The sequence below is a fragment of the Xiphophorus hellerii genome, chromosome 2 (genome assembly GCF_003331165.1).
Source record: "Xiphophorus hellerii strain 12219 chromosome 2, Xiphophorus_hellerii-4.1, whole genome shotgun sequence".
Classification (NCBI taxonomy): domain Eukaryota; kingdom Metazoa; phylum Chordata; class Actinopteri; order Cyprinodontiformes; family Poeciliidae; genus Xiphophorus; species Xiphophorus hellerii.
The window spans coordinates 19,391,977-19,407,368 of record NC_045673.1 but is presented as its reverse complement, the minus strand read 5'-3'; the positions used below and the strand labels follow the sequence as shown (position 1 = coordinate 19,407,368).

Sequence of the window (15,392 nt, the reverse complement as noted above, 5' to 3'; positions counted from 1 at the left end):
ACTTTTGACTTTTATTAGCACTCCAAGTTATAAAGGTACTAAGCATCAGACATAAGTTCGCAAATCTTAATAGTTGCAGTTAAAACCTATTTGTCCCATACACAACAATGCTACTTGCCTTGTATTTTCTCTGACTGTATTTTTTTTTTCTTGCTCCAGAGACATTTAAGCGTGAAAGGATACCGCAGCTAAAACTTCAGTTCTAGCAGTGGGGAACAAGAGAAACTCGGGACGAGTCACAAAGGGACGGAGGAGGCAAAGTTTTCAAGGAACTGGGACTCTGTTGCAAACAGAGCAGATGGGTGAGACGGAGGATGAGCGGACGGCTCAGGCCAGCCAGCTCTTTGAGAACTTTGTCCAGGCGTCCACATGTAAAGGAACCCTGCAGGCCTTCAGCATCCTCTGCAGACAACTGGAGCTGGATCCTTTGGACCACAGTAACTTCTTCAGTTCCTTGAAGGCAGCAGTCAGCTCCTGGAAAGTCAAGGCCTTGTGGACAAAATTAGACAAACGGGCACAGCAGAAAGTGTACAACCAGAATAAAGCCTGCCAAGGAACAAGGGTAAGACCATGTTGCTGAGAAATTCTTAAAAACTCAGTTAAATTTTACTTCAAAAGGTTTTGTCAAATTACTTGTTTGAGCTCTTTTACTATGTGTTTTTGGTTTTGGGAAGGTAAAGTAAAATTAGAAAAAAATAACCCTTCTTGATTTTAACCCATTCAGAAGGGTTAAACAAACAGGTTAACAGAGATGTGACTAATCACAGCAAACTGATCCACCAGTATTCCCAGTTGTTGAAGATGTCCTAGTTTGGTTATATTTAACCCCTTTGCTGCAGACAAAAAATTATGGAAAAAAACAACAAATATTTGCAATGGGTAATACAACCACATAAAATTAAGCACTTCAACAAGCTTTTGTAACAGAGATAAGTTGCATACCTTCTTCTTGGGCGTGCTGTGGTGGCGTAGGGGTTAGCGTGACCCATGTTTGGAGGCCTTGAGTCCTCGACGTGACCGTCTCAAGTTCGACTCCCGGACCCGACGATATTTGCCGCATGTCTTCCCCCCTATCCTTCCCCCTTTCCTGTCAGCCTACTGTCATATAAGGTACACTACAGCCCACAAAAGACCCCCTGGAGGGGTAAAAAACCAAACTTGCATACCTTCTCCTTTAAAAGGGGCCCCAAGTTGGTAGCGGTCTTTGATAGCAGCTATATGCGGCCTTGTCAAACCCAATCAATATGTAATCAGGCTGAAATCAGGTGTTGATCAGTGTTCAGCTTTATAGTGCAAACTTCTATGGAGTCTTCATGGAGACCAACAGAAGATGATGCTGTTGAAACGTCAGCCTCAATGAAGTTTGCAAAATAAAAGCTGAAAACTGGTCAGCGACTTCTTGTCTTTTCTGCATTTGAAAAAATAAACGTAGCTTGTTTGCAGAAGCAATGGAGGAAACAATAATGGATGTAATGTGCAGGTGTCTTAATAAACACATGGAGGATTGTATTGAAGTTCTTTTGACTACTTTAGACACTTATCCCCAGTTTTCACTTAACTCTTTGATTATCTTGGTATTTTTTTCTGTCAAACTCTGTTATGTGGTATTTTACAAAAGTCCAACTAAATGGAGCAAGGCTCCTATGACTTTTGCACAGTATTGTATATGCAGCCTTAATTCAGAGCATCATTTATAACCGGAATTTATAGATTCCAATATTCATATGCAGAGGCATCAAATAGGTTTGTTACAGCAGAGCTTCTGGGTCCTGATCCGCAGGCCACCATGTTTTGTATGTTTTAGATGTTTTTCTGAATAACCTCAATAGCTTAGCATCAAGTCTTACAGGGTTGGAGCTTGCAGGGCAATTAGCCCCAAGCGACAAGAGCAGGACACACTGGTTTATGGTACAGACAAAGCAATGAAATATTTGCCGGTTTAACTGTACTGCATAACTTCTAACAAGGCTCAAAACACAGTTTGGAAACTAAGCTCTCAAATTTGGCATTTCATGTGCTGCGTTGTTGTTTGACTATGTGTGTAGGCATGTTTAGGCAGCACTTTTGACGTTGTATTGGAAAGACTTCATATCTCAAGGAAGAGATAAGACTTTAAGTGAGGGCGGGGGAAACAGGCCAGAGACTTGCAGAAGGGAGATTAACACAGAAGGGCTGGGTAGAGGGCTAGCCAGAAATAACAGCTCAGCTATTATTCCAGACATTTTTTCTGGAGAAATGACTATTTGGAGATGAAGGATGGTGGACATGGAGCTGGGTGGGTGTTCTCTGGAACAAAATCTAAAATCCAAATGAGAGGACAGCATTCTTTAATCCCCGCAACTCGATTGTCTCCATATTTGGTTGTGTTACATGCACGGGGGGAGTAGCATGCATCAGACCATGCTCCTCAAAACAGTTGCTAAGCGCTACAGTTTAATCTCACAAAATGCCAAACTTTTTGTTTGGCATTTTGTTCCTCTGTTCCTCATTCTATGCGATAGGGAGCAGAAATCTTTAATACACACTGATGGTGTGCACCTACTTACACTCCATATGTTTTTAGGCGAACAAAAGAAAAATATTCAAACAAATATGACTGCACTGTATATGTATTTACACACCGTCATCTCAGGACAGTTTCTGTGTACAAACCTGCTCAGACTGTATCTCATCCTCACTCATTTCATACCTTCTGTTACTCCCAGTGTCTGATCATCGGTGGCGGCCCCTGCGGTCTGCGAACGGCCATCGAGTTGGCCCTGCTCGGCTGCAAAGTGGTGGTGATCGAGAAGAGGGACACTTTCTCCAGGAACAATGTGCTCCACCTCTGGCCCTACACCATTCATGACCTCAGGGCTCTCGGGGCCAAGAAGTTCTATGGAAAGTTCTGCGCTGGCGCCATCGACCACATCAGTGAGTGTTCTCTCTTTTTTGTTGCTTTATTTCAATTCCAAAAATAGAGCTGTCTTTAAGAAAGTCGTAAAGAATAAAAAGCTGAATGAATGTCAACAACAGGAAAAGGATTTGTTTTTACTGTGTGTGTAGACTTCTACTTCTACATACAGAGAGATAAAAAGTTTATCTCTCTGTATGTTTGTCCTGTAAGAGTAGATGCCGTGTTTGTGTCTCTGAGAGGAGTGCTTATCTTATCTTCCAGGCCAGATTTTTTTTGTCAGTATTGCTGCCCTTATCTGCAGCAACTGTTATTTATTATTATCTTTGGCTGAGTATATGACAGCAGGTTTACCTCTGATTTCTTTTAAGGGACAAACTGACTTTGTTCCTGAAAATAGCAGATTTTGAGCATCATCGCAGCCCGGTATTTCACTCCACCAATCTAGCAGTCTACTCTGATACGCTAAAAAAGATTCTCCACACCATGATGCTGCCACCACCATGTTTCACTATGGGAACGGCGTGTGCAGGATCATTTTCAGTGTCCGTTTTCTGCCACATAGTGCTTACATGAAAAACAAAAAAATTGTGCAGCATCTTTTTCTACACATGGCAAATGTGTAGAAAAAGATGCTGCGCAAATTCTGAATTCTGGATACAGAATTCATGGCAGAATTTATGGAAAACTTCACCTAGAGGATTTTCTGGACTAATTTCAACATTGGATATCTTCATCCTGTTAATTGCTTCTGCTCCATCAAAGTTACCATGTGCATATTATGTGCTTTTATGATAAATGCTCTCCTTGCATGTTTATTTGAATGGTCATATTTTGGTAGGGCTTCAGTTAGAGTTAAAGCCCTTTAACTCCATCTTCAACCTGTCTGCTACATTCTTATGTTTTCGAGACAATGCATCCTTATTAGAGTTCTTTAACAAACCTCTCATGTCGCTCAGAGCAGCTGTATTTATATTGAGATTAAATTATACATGACAGAGGTCTGAGAGCAGCAGGTAGCACAGGGTTTTATTAATGGGTATCAATGTAAAAATGGCCGAATACAAATACATGCCACACTTTTCATATTGCATTTATTTTAAAAAAAAAAGAAGATGTTTCATTCCACTTAACAGTTTTGCACTTCTCTGTGTTGGCAAAAGACATACGATCCCACTGAAGTACATTGACGCTTGTGGCTGTAATGTGAGTGAACAACCCGGTTTCTTAGCACCGTTTGCTCCCTCTCCAGGTATCCGCCAGCTGCAGCTGATGCTGCTGAAGGTGAGCCTGATCCTGGGAGTGGAGATTCACGTCAATGTGGAGTTTGTAAAACTTCTGGAGCCTCCGGAGCAGCAAACGGAAGATGGTGAGTCATATGCGTTGAATGTTACCTTCTCTGTACAGTTCTATGAGATGACATTTTTTTGTTTGTTTTTGGGAGAAGAAAGCACCTTTATTCCATGAAGGTCTTGGGTACAAATCTTTTGAGAATCCACTCTTAAGAGAGTAGTTTCACACCTCTAAATTAAGTTAAGAATGTCAGATTGATCTCTAATACAAGTTTTCAACAAGTACAGAAACAGAACTCTGTATGTTTAAACAGGGTTATCCCTATTTAAAAGGGTCATGACCAGCAGTGACATGATGGCACTTGCTTGCATATGTCAGCTATATAAGGAAAGCTCCCTTGATGTCACATATGTTGAAGTGAACAGATAAGTTCTTGCAGAGTGGAAAATAAAGCTATTGATAGACTCTGCTCTGTTTTCCAAAGCAATTCCTAAGAGACAGTCATATTTTAGCTCTCCAAAGAACACAACAGAATAATTTTTATAGACTTTATTAATAAGCCGCCCTAAATCAGGCAAAACATAAGCACGCATATTTAGGGCATTTACTTTAAAACAGCAGCACTCATTTTTGCTAATCTTACTTTATATATATATATATATATATTTAACACTTATTGTGTAAACTTATTGTGTGCGAACTTTTATGTCTGTCGCTGCTACATCTGAATTTCCCCTTTGCGGGACAATAAAGGTTGCTTCTATTCTAATAAGACAGGAATGGAACACAACTTATTTTAACTTTAATTTTGTCCTAAGTATTCCACTAATCTCACGTTTTTTTTGTTTTCTTAGGTCCTGGTTGGCGAGCAGAACTCCGGCCCTCCAATCATCCAGTCTCTGATTTTGACTTTGATGTGGTGATTGGTGCAGACGGTCGCAGAAGCACATTAGATGGTGAGGTTGACCTTAACTCAGAACTGTGAAGCATTGTGGGGGAGTAAGTGCTGACAACTGGTTCAACATGAGAGACAAAGAAAGTTTTGCTACTGACCCACATTGAGGAAGCTCTTTCTGGCACTGAAGCATTTCCTGTTGACATAGTTTCAACGTGTGAATGTGTTTTTATGCAGTTGTGTGTGTATGAAGGTTCATGAACTGGATGAGAGCTGTTACCTTTCTGTCCGAGAATAATAAATAAGTCTCATGCTTGTTTGTTCAAGAATCTGTATTCTAAATATATAGTCATGTTGGCAAAAGTATTTGCATGTCTTTCTTCACACACATGGACTTGACCCATTCTAAGGTTTAATATGATGTCTGATCACCCTTTGCAGTTTTAGTGGCTTCAGTTTTTCTTGGAAATCTCTCCTCAAAGTGTACAACTTTATCTTTGGGGGTATTTGGCCATTTCTTTTCAGAAACAAATTTACGAGGTCAATCTTGGACAAGGCTCAGAGTTTGTGCTCTAATTCATCCCTAATGGTGATCAGTTGGGTTGAGGTCAGAGATTTGTGCAACCTTTTGAGATGTTTATGGACATTGTTTTACACTGGTGTGTAATGACTTGGAACAGGAAGCTGCAGTCCCCATACCAGACCTTCAAAGTTTGGATAGTAATATTGTCCAAAATGTCTTGGCATGCAGAAGCATTATGAGTTGCTTTCACTTGAACTATGGCGCTTAGATCACGTCCAGAAAATCTCCCCCCATTGATCTGCTCCGCACCAAAACACAGCACAGTGTAGTCCGGCAAATGTCTCCTATACATCCTGGCCTTGGAAATGATTAGAAAACATACAATTCTATGATTTAGAGGGATAAGTGAATAGCTCCCTGCATGGTTACGCATATGTTAATTAGAAACAAATATGAATTTGCAACCTTCCCCCTTTAATTCCTAATCCCTTCTTGGCAGGTTTCAGTCGCAAGGAGTTCAGAGGAAAGTTGGCAATCGCTATAACAGCCAACTTCGTCAACAGGAACACCACAGCAGAAGCTAAAGTCGAGGAAATTAGCGGTGTTGCCTTCATCTTTAACCAGAAATTTTTTCTGGAACTTAAAGAAGAGACAGGTAAATTGTGTAAATGTGTCAAATTTTATGGATGATCTGCAGCTGTAAAGGGATCTGTGTTAAACAACATGCTCAAATTTTTAGGAATTGATTTGGAAAACATTGTTTACTACAAAGACAACACCCACTACTTTGTGATGACTGCAAAGAAGCAGAGCCTGCTGGACAAAGGGGTCATCATAAATGTGAGTTTAGCTAACAGTAATCTATTGTGTTGATGCATCAATATTTAAGCTTTCTTAACCGGCTGATCCTGCCAGTGACAAAACAGTTTGAATAAAAAATATTCTACAAATTTTATGAAAATGGATTAAAAAGGCAATGATATTTAAAATAATGGACTATTGAAATTCTATTAATAAGTTATTGTACAGTAAATCCATACATCCATAATAAGTGGTAACTAGAAGATTTCTGAAGAAATTTAAACGGGACCTGCCAAAGTGTGCCTGCTGGTTGGAACCCAGTATTCTGATGCTAAAAATTAGCATCAATGCTAAAGTAAGCTACAATGTACTCAATACCATGTGGAGAGTCACAAGCATGTTGAGTAACATGGAGTTACTCCATTCAGTATGTTAAAATTGGTGCATGAGCTAAAATTAGCCTAAATGCTAATGTTAGCCTAAATGCTAATGTTAGCCTAAATGCTCCCAGTGGCATGTGGAACATCACTAGCATGTTGTCTTACATTGACTTCCTCTATTCAGTGTGCTAAACAAGGTTAATAAATGAAAAAATAGCTAATAGCTTATTTTAGGGAAAAGGCACTGCCTGCTAATGTTTGTGCTAATTTTAATGCACTCTCTTGTTTACTTCGTGGCACTTCGCTACCAGAAAATGTGCTCATTTCTTAGCAACAGATTAACAAGTATTATTGTTCAAAAATCATAAGATTTCCTCTTCTCTTTTGAAATACAACTTATCTTATACTAAAGAATATTGCAGTTGGTGAATTTTGCAGAAAAGTGCTTATTTTTTTTGCTATTGGTGGTAAATATATTATAAAACAGACATTAAACACAAAATTAAAATTTTAATTCATACTTCGTGGCAGTTGCCAGAAAAAAAACACACGCTCATCTCTTGATACCAAATTAATAACACGTAATATTATTTTTTATAAAACATAAGCTCTTTTGAAATATTGTTTATCTGCTTAGACACAACGAATTTACAGTTGGTCAATTTTGCAAAAGTAAAAATCAGATGTTTACTTCGTGACACTTAGTTACCAGAAAACGCACTCATCTCTTAGCAACAGATTAACAACAATTGTTATTGTTCAAAAAACATAAAATTTCCTCTGCTCTTTTGAAATGCTACTAATCTTACACTATCTACGAATTCTGCAGTTGGTGAATTTTGCAGAAAAGTGTTTTGTTTTTTTCTCTTTTTTTGCCTTTGGTGGTAAATATATTATAGAACAGACATTAAACACAAAAGTAAAAATCTGATTTATACTTCGTGGAAGTTCGTTACCAGAAAAAAAATGCTCATCTCTTAACACCAAGTTAATAACACATAATATTATTGTTTATAAAACAGAAACTCTTTTGGAATACTGCTGATCTACATAGACAACATACAGTATGTAGAGTTGATCAATTTTGCAAAAGTAAAAATCAGATGTTTACTTTTTGGCACTTAGTTACCAGAAAATGCGCTCATCTCTTAGCAACAGATTAACAACAAATATTGTTATTGTTCAAAATATATAAGATTTCTACTGCTCTTTTGAAATACTACTTATACTAAAGAATTCTGCAGTTTGTAAATTTTCCAAAGTTTTTTGGGTTGTTTTTTTTTGCCTTTGGTGGTAAATCAGATTTTTACACAAAAGTAAAAATCTGATTTATACATTGTGGCAGTTCATTACCAGAAAAAAAAGCTAATCTCTTATCACCAAATTTATAACAATATTATTGTTTATAAAATATAAGCTCTTTTGAAATACTGTCTATCTGCTTAGACACAAGAAATTTACAGTTGGTCAATTTTGCAAAAGTAAAAATCAGATGTTTATTTTGTGACACTTAGTTACCAGAAGACACGTTCATCTCTTAGCAACAGATTAACAACAAATTTTGTTGGTGTTCAAAAAACATAAGTTTTCCTCTGCTCTTTTGAAATACTACTAATATTATACTACTTAGGAATTTTGCAGAAAAGTGATTTCTTTTTTTTTGCCATTGGTGGTAAATATATTATAAAACAGACATTCAACAAAAAAGTAAAAATCTGAGTTATACTTCGTGGCAGTTTGTTAAAAAAACACTCAACTCTTAATACCAAATTAATAACAAGCAATGTTATTGTTTATAAACCATAAATCTTATGTTTCAAATGAATCTTATGTTTCAAAAGAACATACGTTTCTTTTTAATGTTTTGATTGGGGACATTAGTTGCGTAACTCCTGTGAAGTGGCTCATAAGTGTTTGTGGATAATAATCTGACATGTTTCTGCCCAGCTGTGGTTGAGTTTTTTTGTTTTTCTTGCTGTTGTGTTTTCTTTAGCTTCTTGCATAATTTTCACAGGGATTAGAGGAGAATGTGGTGTACAAATATCTTAATTTCTTCCTGTTAAGTGGTGGCACACCAACAGCACTGGTAGAAGCATACTGTTTAAGGAAACAGGCAGCTCATTGTTTTGTCATGCAGCTTTATTTCAAAAGTATCACTGCTGTGATATGCCTTAAAGTTTGTTTTGCAACCTTTAGTGTTAATAAAAGTGAATGATGCTCGTCTATTCTGCTTTGTTTTTTTTGTTTTTGTTTTTTAATAAAAATGTCTATTTTCTAATGACATCCTTTTATGGGCCAGAAAATCACAACATTTAAAGTGAAGTCCCAAAGCTGGGAGTCAGATGGCTTTCTGGGAACACAGAAAGGTTTGTGTGCTGACCTTGGTAGTGAGTGATAGCACTGCACAGCGGATGATGATAAACAGGGCTCTAATTAAAGCATTACACCTCTCACCTTTATTCCATTTCTCACTTGGCAAATAAAAAAAAAGCGTTCCTTGCATGGAAGAGTTCAGACAGCAGAAATAGTTATTTGCAATTAACAAATGTTTTCAGAGTAGACTTGCAATTGTTATTTGAAAACCTTTTGTCAATAACACACATTCTTATTATGTAGTTTTGGAAATAATCCACAATACAAACTTTTTCCATATGCATTATCCAGGCACATACGCAGGTCCTGAAGTGTTGCGCTGCTGAGCCCCCTGTCGTCTCCCTCTCATCTTACATTGGCTGTTGGTGCTGAGTGAAATCTCCGTCCGACTGCTGGGTCAAAACCCACGCACACAGCACAAGCGTCAGAGGCCACATGGCTGACCTATAACGGCGCCATAGCTTTTTGTCATTATGACACTCCTGCAACTCCTGCAACATTTTTAACACAAAAAAATCAGATCAGAAATGTTTTCTGTTGAAAGAGAAGCTCCATGAATTATCGTATAGCAGTTAAATGTTATAAATAGGTTATTTTTGAAAACAGTTTATGTACTTGTGTAATATTTTTAAATATTTACCTTAAGTTTTAGGGCTCCTCTTCTTGTTCCAGGACTACATAGAAACAGAGAGACTGCTGAATTCTGACAACGTTAACCAGGAAGCGTTGCTGTCGTACGCTCGTGAGGCTGCGGACTTTGGCACCAACTACCAGCTGCCATCGCTGGACTACGCCATCAATCACTATGGGGAGCCAGACGTAACCATGTTTGACTTTACATGCATGTATGCATCAGAGAATGCCGCCCTGATAAGGGAGAAACATGGACATGAGCTACTGGTTGCACTGGTGGGAGACAGTCTTCTCGAGGTAAGAGGCACTGTTTTTGCTTGTGTGTGTGTTTTGTCAGGGCAGGAATAATCATTGTCCCTTTACTTCTTCTTTGACACCATGTTTTTTTTTTTTATTGCAGCCCTTCTGGCCAATGGGTACTGGTTGTGCTAGAGGCTTTCTAGCTGCTTTCGACACTGCTTGGATGGTGAGGGGCTGGGCACAGGGAAAGAGCTCCTTGGAGATACTGGCAGAGAGGTGAAGATGTGATACTTCCTGCAGATTGAAATTAGTGTAGTTTTATCACTGTTGAATAAGAACATATAGTGATGCTAAAATGACGCGATGCATGTGTAGTCTGTCTAGTATATCTAGTTTAATTCTTGCGCAACTTGTGGAGTTGATTAGTCCGCATGTGACTTCTGGTGGATAAGAATCCAATGCTTTGAATTTGAAATCTTGTCTGTCTCAGACTCTTATTTCGAACTAAGAAAGAAAGTAGCATTTGAGGATATTATTTTGATAGACGCAAATAAACTACTAACCTGCTGTGTTTAAAATGTGTCACCCTTCTCTATCAGGGAGAGCATTTACCGTCTGTTGCCTCAGACCACACCGGAAAACATCAGTAAAAACTTTGAACAGTATACAATTGATCCTGCTACCCGCTACCCGAACCTGAACTCCAGCTGTGTACGTCCACACCAGGTTGGTGATTATTTTCCAAACTTGTATTCAAGGGAACTTTTTTTTCCCCAAAAAAACCTGTCCAAGCAAAAAGTAATTGCCTCCTTATCTATTAGCAAGATTTTACATGTTTTAGCTGAGTTCAGCAACAATTGGCACAAACTGAGATCAAATCTCCCATTCCTCTACATTTCCAGATGAAAACAAGAAGAAGTGCCTGTGCACCCATTATATAATAGCATGGAAATGCTTGTGTTAAAATGAAAGCTGTTAAAAGAAACTTTGATTTCACATCTTTTTTTAAAGAGATTTCTTACGGAGCAGGCTTTTGTTCAGCTATTGTGAAATATTAGCTTGTTGGGCCTGCCTTAAATCACTGAAGTGGTTCAAAAATGTGTTTAAATTAGGTTTTTAAGCTAGAAATATTTTTTCACCCATGCCTGTATGTTTCTTTCAGGTTCGTCACTTATTCATTGATGGTCATTCGGGTCTGGTTGAAAAAGGAGGGCTGTCACGAAGACCAGTTAACCTCCCTAGAAAAGGTAAACATTTCTAAAAATAAAAAAATGCATTCATAAGCCAAAGTCCTAGAGCTAATTTACTTTTTAAAAAAGACTTCAAGGAATTAGGGTTTTCTTAAGATGTGGGAGAGTTTTTCTTGTTTTGGTTCATCTCCATTCATTGTTGTCTGTTGAAAGAGAAGCTCCATGAATTATCCTACAGCAGCTAAATGTTATAAATAGGTTATAAATATGTCTGAGCTAATATCGTCTGAATTAGCTCAGACGATATATTTGAAGCTGTACGTGGCGTCAAATTCCTCTCAGAATTTTAGCATTCTGAGAGGAAAAATTGAGGATGAAAAGGAAAAAAATAAAAATGTAAAGTGTGTTTATACTGCAGAAAAAAAAACAAAGTGCTCAGAATTTCAAATTTAGAAATAAATTCATCCAAATCAGACATGGCGAACTGCAGCTCTATACTTTATTAAACATTGTGCATATTAATAAACATTTCAGGGTGATTTAAGCTTTGAATAAGTCTGGAAGCTTAGTCACCCAGAGTGATGTACCTCTGGACAAATGCTTGACTTCACGACATCATCTCTAAGGTTTATTATTTGATGGACTCTCTGAGTCAGTGCTGGAAGCTAATTCATGAAGTTAGTCACTGGCAGCTTGTGGCATGTTGACTTCGCGTTCTGTCTAATGTTTACAATCACCGCCTCTTTGCTTTGTGTTTATATTTAATTAATATCTGAGTGAAAAGTCTGACTAACCTTTTACGTTGTGTTGGGGAAAATAATGAACATTAGAGTGAACGTTTCCCCAGCAATCTCTCTGCTGAAACTTTACCTTTGTCTGAGTCACAGGCTTGGCGCACCTCGTCAGACAATACTGCCGGGTAACATTACACTCATATGAGGGTCAGAACTGATGCCTTTCACAGACGTGTGCTGGCGTGATGTGCTTTGGTACCAATTTTAAAACTGTTCAAGGGCCTGTCCTGACAAGTGTGGGCTTACTGTGAGCGGAGCCTCCAGAAGGAGTAGTTATATCACTTACCTGGTGATAAATTGAAAACAGGAGATGTTGCAAGCCTCAGGTTCTTGAGCACAAACGTATCCAAGAACTTCACAGCACAAGCTGTCTGATCAGAAAAAAACAGTCCCAATTTCACTTTCTGAAAACTCTCTCTAAGATCAACCTACTTCAGGATCATCTGACGTCATTCTAAAGTAACTGGACTTATGGCAGATTGATGTGGTCAATTGGAAAGTAACCAGCAGAAAACCAACCTGACCTAAATGACGTATTCATGTCCTGCTGTCACTAGAAATCTTCCAGTATCAGTGACTGGAAATGGCATTTATTTTATAGTTATGGGATATCTTAGTGCTTCAGAATGTCTTTTATTCATAGTTTTATTATTGGTAAATTAAATTTCTTTGGGGTTTTTTGTACTATTTTGTCTGCACACTACTGCAACAACACATAAGCACATCATTGTTCCTGTTACAATAAGCAAAAGTCTTTAGATTTTCATACACTACATTAATAACGGGGCCACCTCTTCTGTAAACAAATTCTGATATGGGATGGAAAGCTTGTTTGGCTTGTCAAATTGCATGAAAGTGTGCAAGTTCTGCTTGTTTTCTAAGTAGGACATATCGGGATAAGTTTCTGCTCTATTGCCAAGGTTAGTCCTGCTTTAGCTTCAGAAAGTGGACCAGCTCGCTTGGCTCAAGTCCAAAAGAACACAGAGTTTGAACATTACAGTGTCGACACCATTTCAGAAAACTTTCCAGTCCGGACAAAAATAAAACCCACTGGGGGAAAGCAATACAGGGACATTTTCTGCCATGAAAATGTTGTTCCTTCCTTTGACGCATATGTACCAACATGTAATTTATTTCTTGCAGAATCTGAGGTGCGACCTAGTCGACTCCTAACCTGGTGTCAGAATCAAACTCGGGGATACAGGGGAGTGGATGTCACCAACCTCACATCATCCTGGAGGAATGGTTTGGCCTTGTGCGCCCTCATTCACCGGCAGAGGCCTGAACTCATGTAAGGATGCACACAAACGGACACTCGGCACATTAAGGAAGCGCGTGTGGAAATGATGAGCTGTGGTTCAAGGTCTGCTTGAATGTTCAGGATGATACCCGTCCTTTACAAAACGTAATGCAAACAGTATTTAGCGTTCTGAACTTTTATTTCAAATAAAACGAGTCTTTAACTAAGTATGAAGAATCCCTGAAGAATCCATTTATCAGTTTGCCAAACCTTAAAGTTGAATGTGAATTTGCAAATTCTCTGTTCAGATTATATCGGAAATAAATCTCAGTCATAAACAGGCTGACTTGACACTTCTTGTTTGTTGGGTCTGTTCCTTACTAAGAGCTAAGAAAATTGCTACTTTAAGTGAATAAAAGCTCAAAACTATTTGGGTCTCTTCAATAAATTCAAAATACAAATTGGATATAAACAAATCTCACATTTGATCTCATCCTCCGTCTGTTTCAGTGACTTTGACTCCTTGAACGAGGAGGATGTGGCGAGGAACAACCAGCTGGCGTTTGACGTGGCTGAGCGCGAGTTCGGCATCCAGCCAGTGACTACAGGAAAGGAGATGGCTGCCAGAGCTGAACCAGACAAGCTGCTTATGGTCCTCTACCTCTCCAGATTCTTTGAGGCCTTCAGGAAGTCGTCGCTGAACAACAATGGTCCGTCTTTGTAACAGTTGTGTGTTGATTCATGAAGTTTTTCAGAGATGTTAGGACAATCTTCTTGAAATGCTTGAGGCAAATTTTACTAAGGTAATTTCAAACTATTTACAAAAGATTTCAGAAATTTTCAACTTGTTTTCTAACACTTGTTTAAAATAACAGTCAGAATTTCTAAGTCTAGTGTCTGAGGAGGAAATCAAATCCTGTTGACTTAACAGAGAAAAATTTGCTCCAGCTTGTTCTCCTTTCTCCTGTTGAATGATAGTCATTCCTATCTAGCCAGCGCAAATGACAAATGCAGCACCTTATCAAACACTTTAGAGCCTGAAGGACTGTGAGCACGTTTTCCTTTCTATCTGCCACACAGGCTTCAGTTGCATGTTACACAACTGTGGTCAGGTTGGTCCCTGCCAGAAACCATACTGGTATGCATGCTATGTCTGTGGAAGCCTATCCGATCACATCCATGTAACTCCAGAGGCTTTCCTCTCTGCCCCCTCCACCACTGCTGGCGACTGCCTCAGCTTCAGTTTTCATATGTAGCTCTAAATGTTCAGCAGACTTCTGTATCGCCCCTGTAATTCAAACCTCTGAAAGCCAGGAAAAATTACAGACTGTAAATGAGCATTCTCACAGTCCGTTTGGTAGGATGTTACTCCCAGATTATTGTGGAGGTTGGTTGGTTATATTAGGATGTGAATGAGGTTTGCATGTTTTTGTTTTCTTTTTTAAAAAAATATTATTTTCAAATAATTTCCACTGTAAATATTAGTTTACTCTCAGATGTTCAGTAAGAATTCAGATGCCGCCTCTAAAAACTGCTACTTCAGCAATATTGCTATCTGTTCTTTTGAAAGTACTTGTGCGGGCTTCAGCTATCAAATTTCTACATACAGTGGCTATTATAAAGTCACCAATTGTATACGAAACAGTCTTGCAGTAGTTGACTTCAGTTGCTGAGTGAAAGTCTCACCCTTCTCCAATCAGACAGTATTTTACTCCAGAGACTTGAACCACAGTAAAATAATCAATCCAGTAAAACATTACTTTAAGGAAACATTCTGTCAGAATGAGGGCTGGGACTTTATTGCATTAATTTTGATTGATTAATTGATATAGATTTTAACTTGCTAGAGGTTTTAACACAATTACGGTAATTGCATTTTTGTTTACATATTAGTCCAAAGCAAACACAGAAGTCCCCAGTACCAATGTCAGTGTCCACATTCTACATTTCCAAAAAGTTTTTGTTTCAAAGAGGTTGCATGAGTGATCAGGGGTTCCTGGAGCATTTAAAAGCTGAATGGGTATAATAGCCCTTTGCACCAATCTGATAGTTGAATAACTTAAACAACCTATGTAAAACAATAAATATTTGTTGTTGAGCTCAAATATCTATTTATTCAATAATTTAGTAGCAAAGG

At 38.4% G+C, this 15,392-nt stretch overlaps 1 protein-coding gene across 10 annotated transcripts in view; it reads left to right on the top strand.

Moving 5' to 3' along the window:
• mical2b (microtubule associated monooxygenase, calponin and LIM domain containing 2b) overlaps positions 1-15,392 on the top strand; it is a 385,618-nt gene that overhangs the window by 350,670 nt on the left and 19,556 nt on the right. For all 10 annotated transcript variants that reach the window (XR_004342308.1, XM_032586562.1, XM_032586552.1 and 7 more), the window contains 12 exons: positions 160-562; positions 2,706-2,913; positions 4,146-4,262; positions 5,041-5,142; positions 6,104-6,259; positions 6,344-6,444; positions 9,831-10,088; positions 10,192-10,307; positions 10,631-10,757; positions 11,194-11,278; positions 13,159-13,306; positions 13,766-13,965. Coding sequence is in view for 9 of the 10 variants with exons in the window: in XM_032586562.1 (XP_032442453.1) it covers positions 299-562; positions 2,706-2,913; positions 4,146-4,262; positions 5,041-5,142; positions 6,104-6,259; positions 6,344-6,444; positions 9,831-10,088; positions 10,192-10,307; positions 10,631-10,757; positions 11,194-11,278; positions 13,159-13,306; positions 13,766-13,965 (1,882 nt within the window). In the remaining variant the exon portion in view is untranslated. The remainder of the gene's footprint in view (positions 1-159; positions 563-2,705; positions 2,914-4,145; positions 4,263-5,040; positions 5,143-6,103; positions 6,260-6,343; positions 6,445-9,830; positions 10,089-10,191; positions 10,308-10,630; positions 10,758-11,193; positions 11,279-13,158; positions 13,307-13,765; positions 13,966-15,392) is intronic.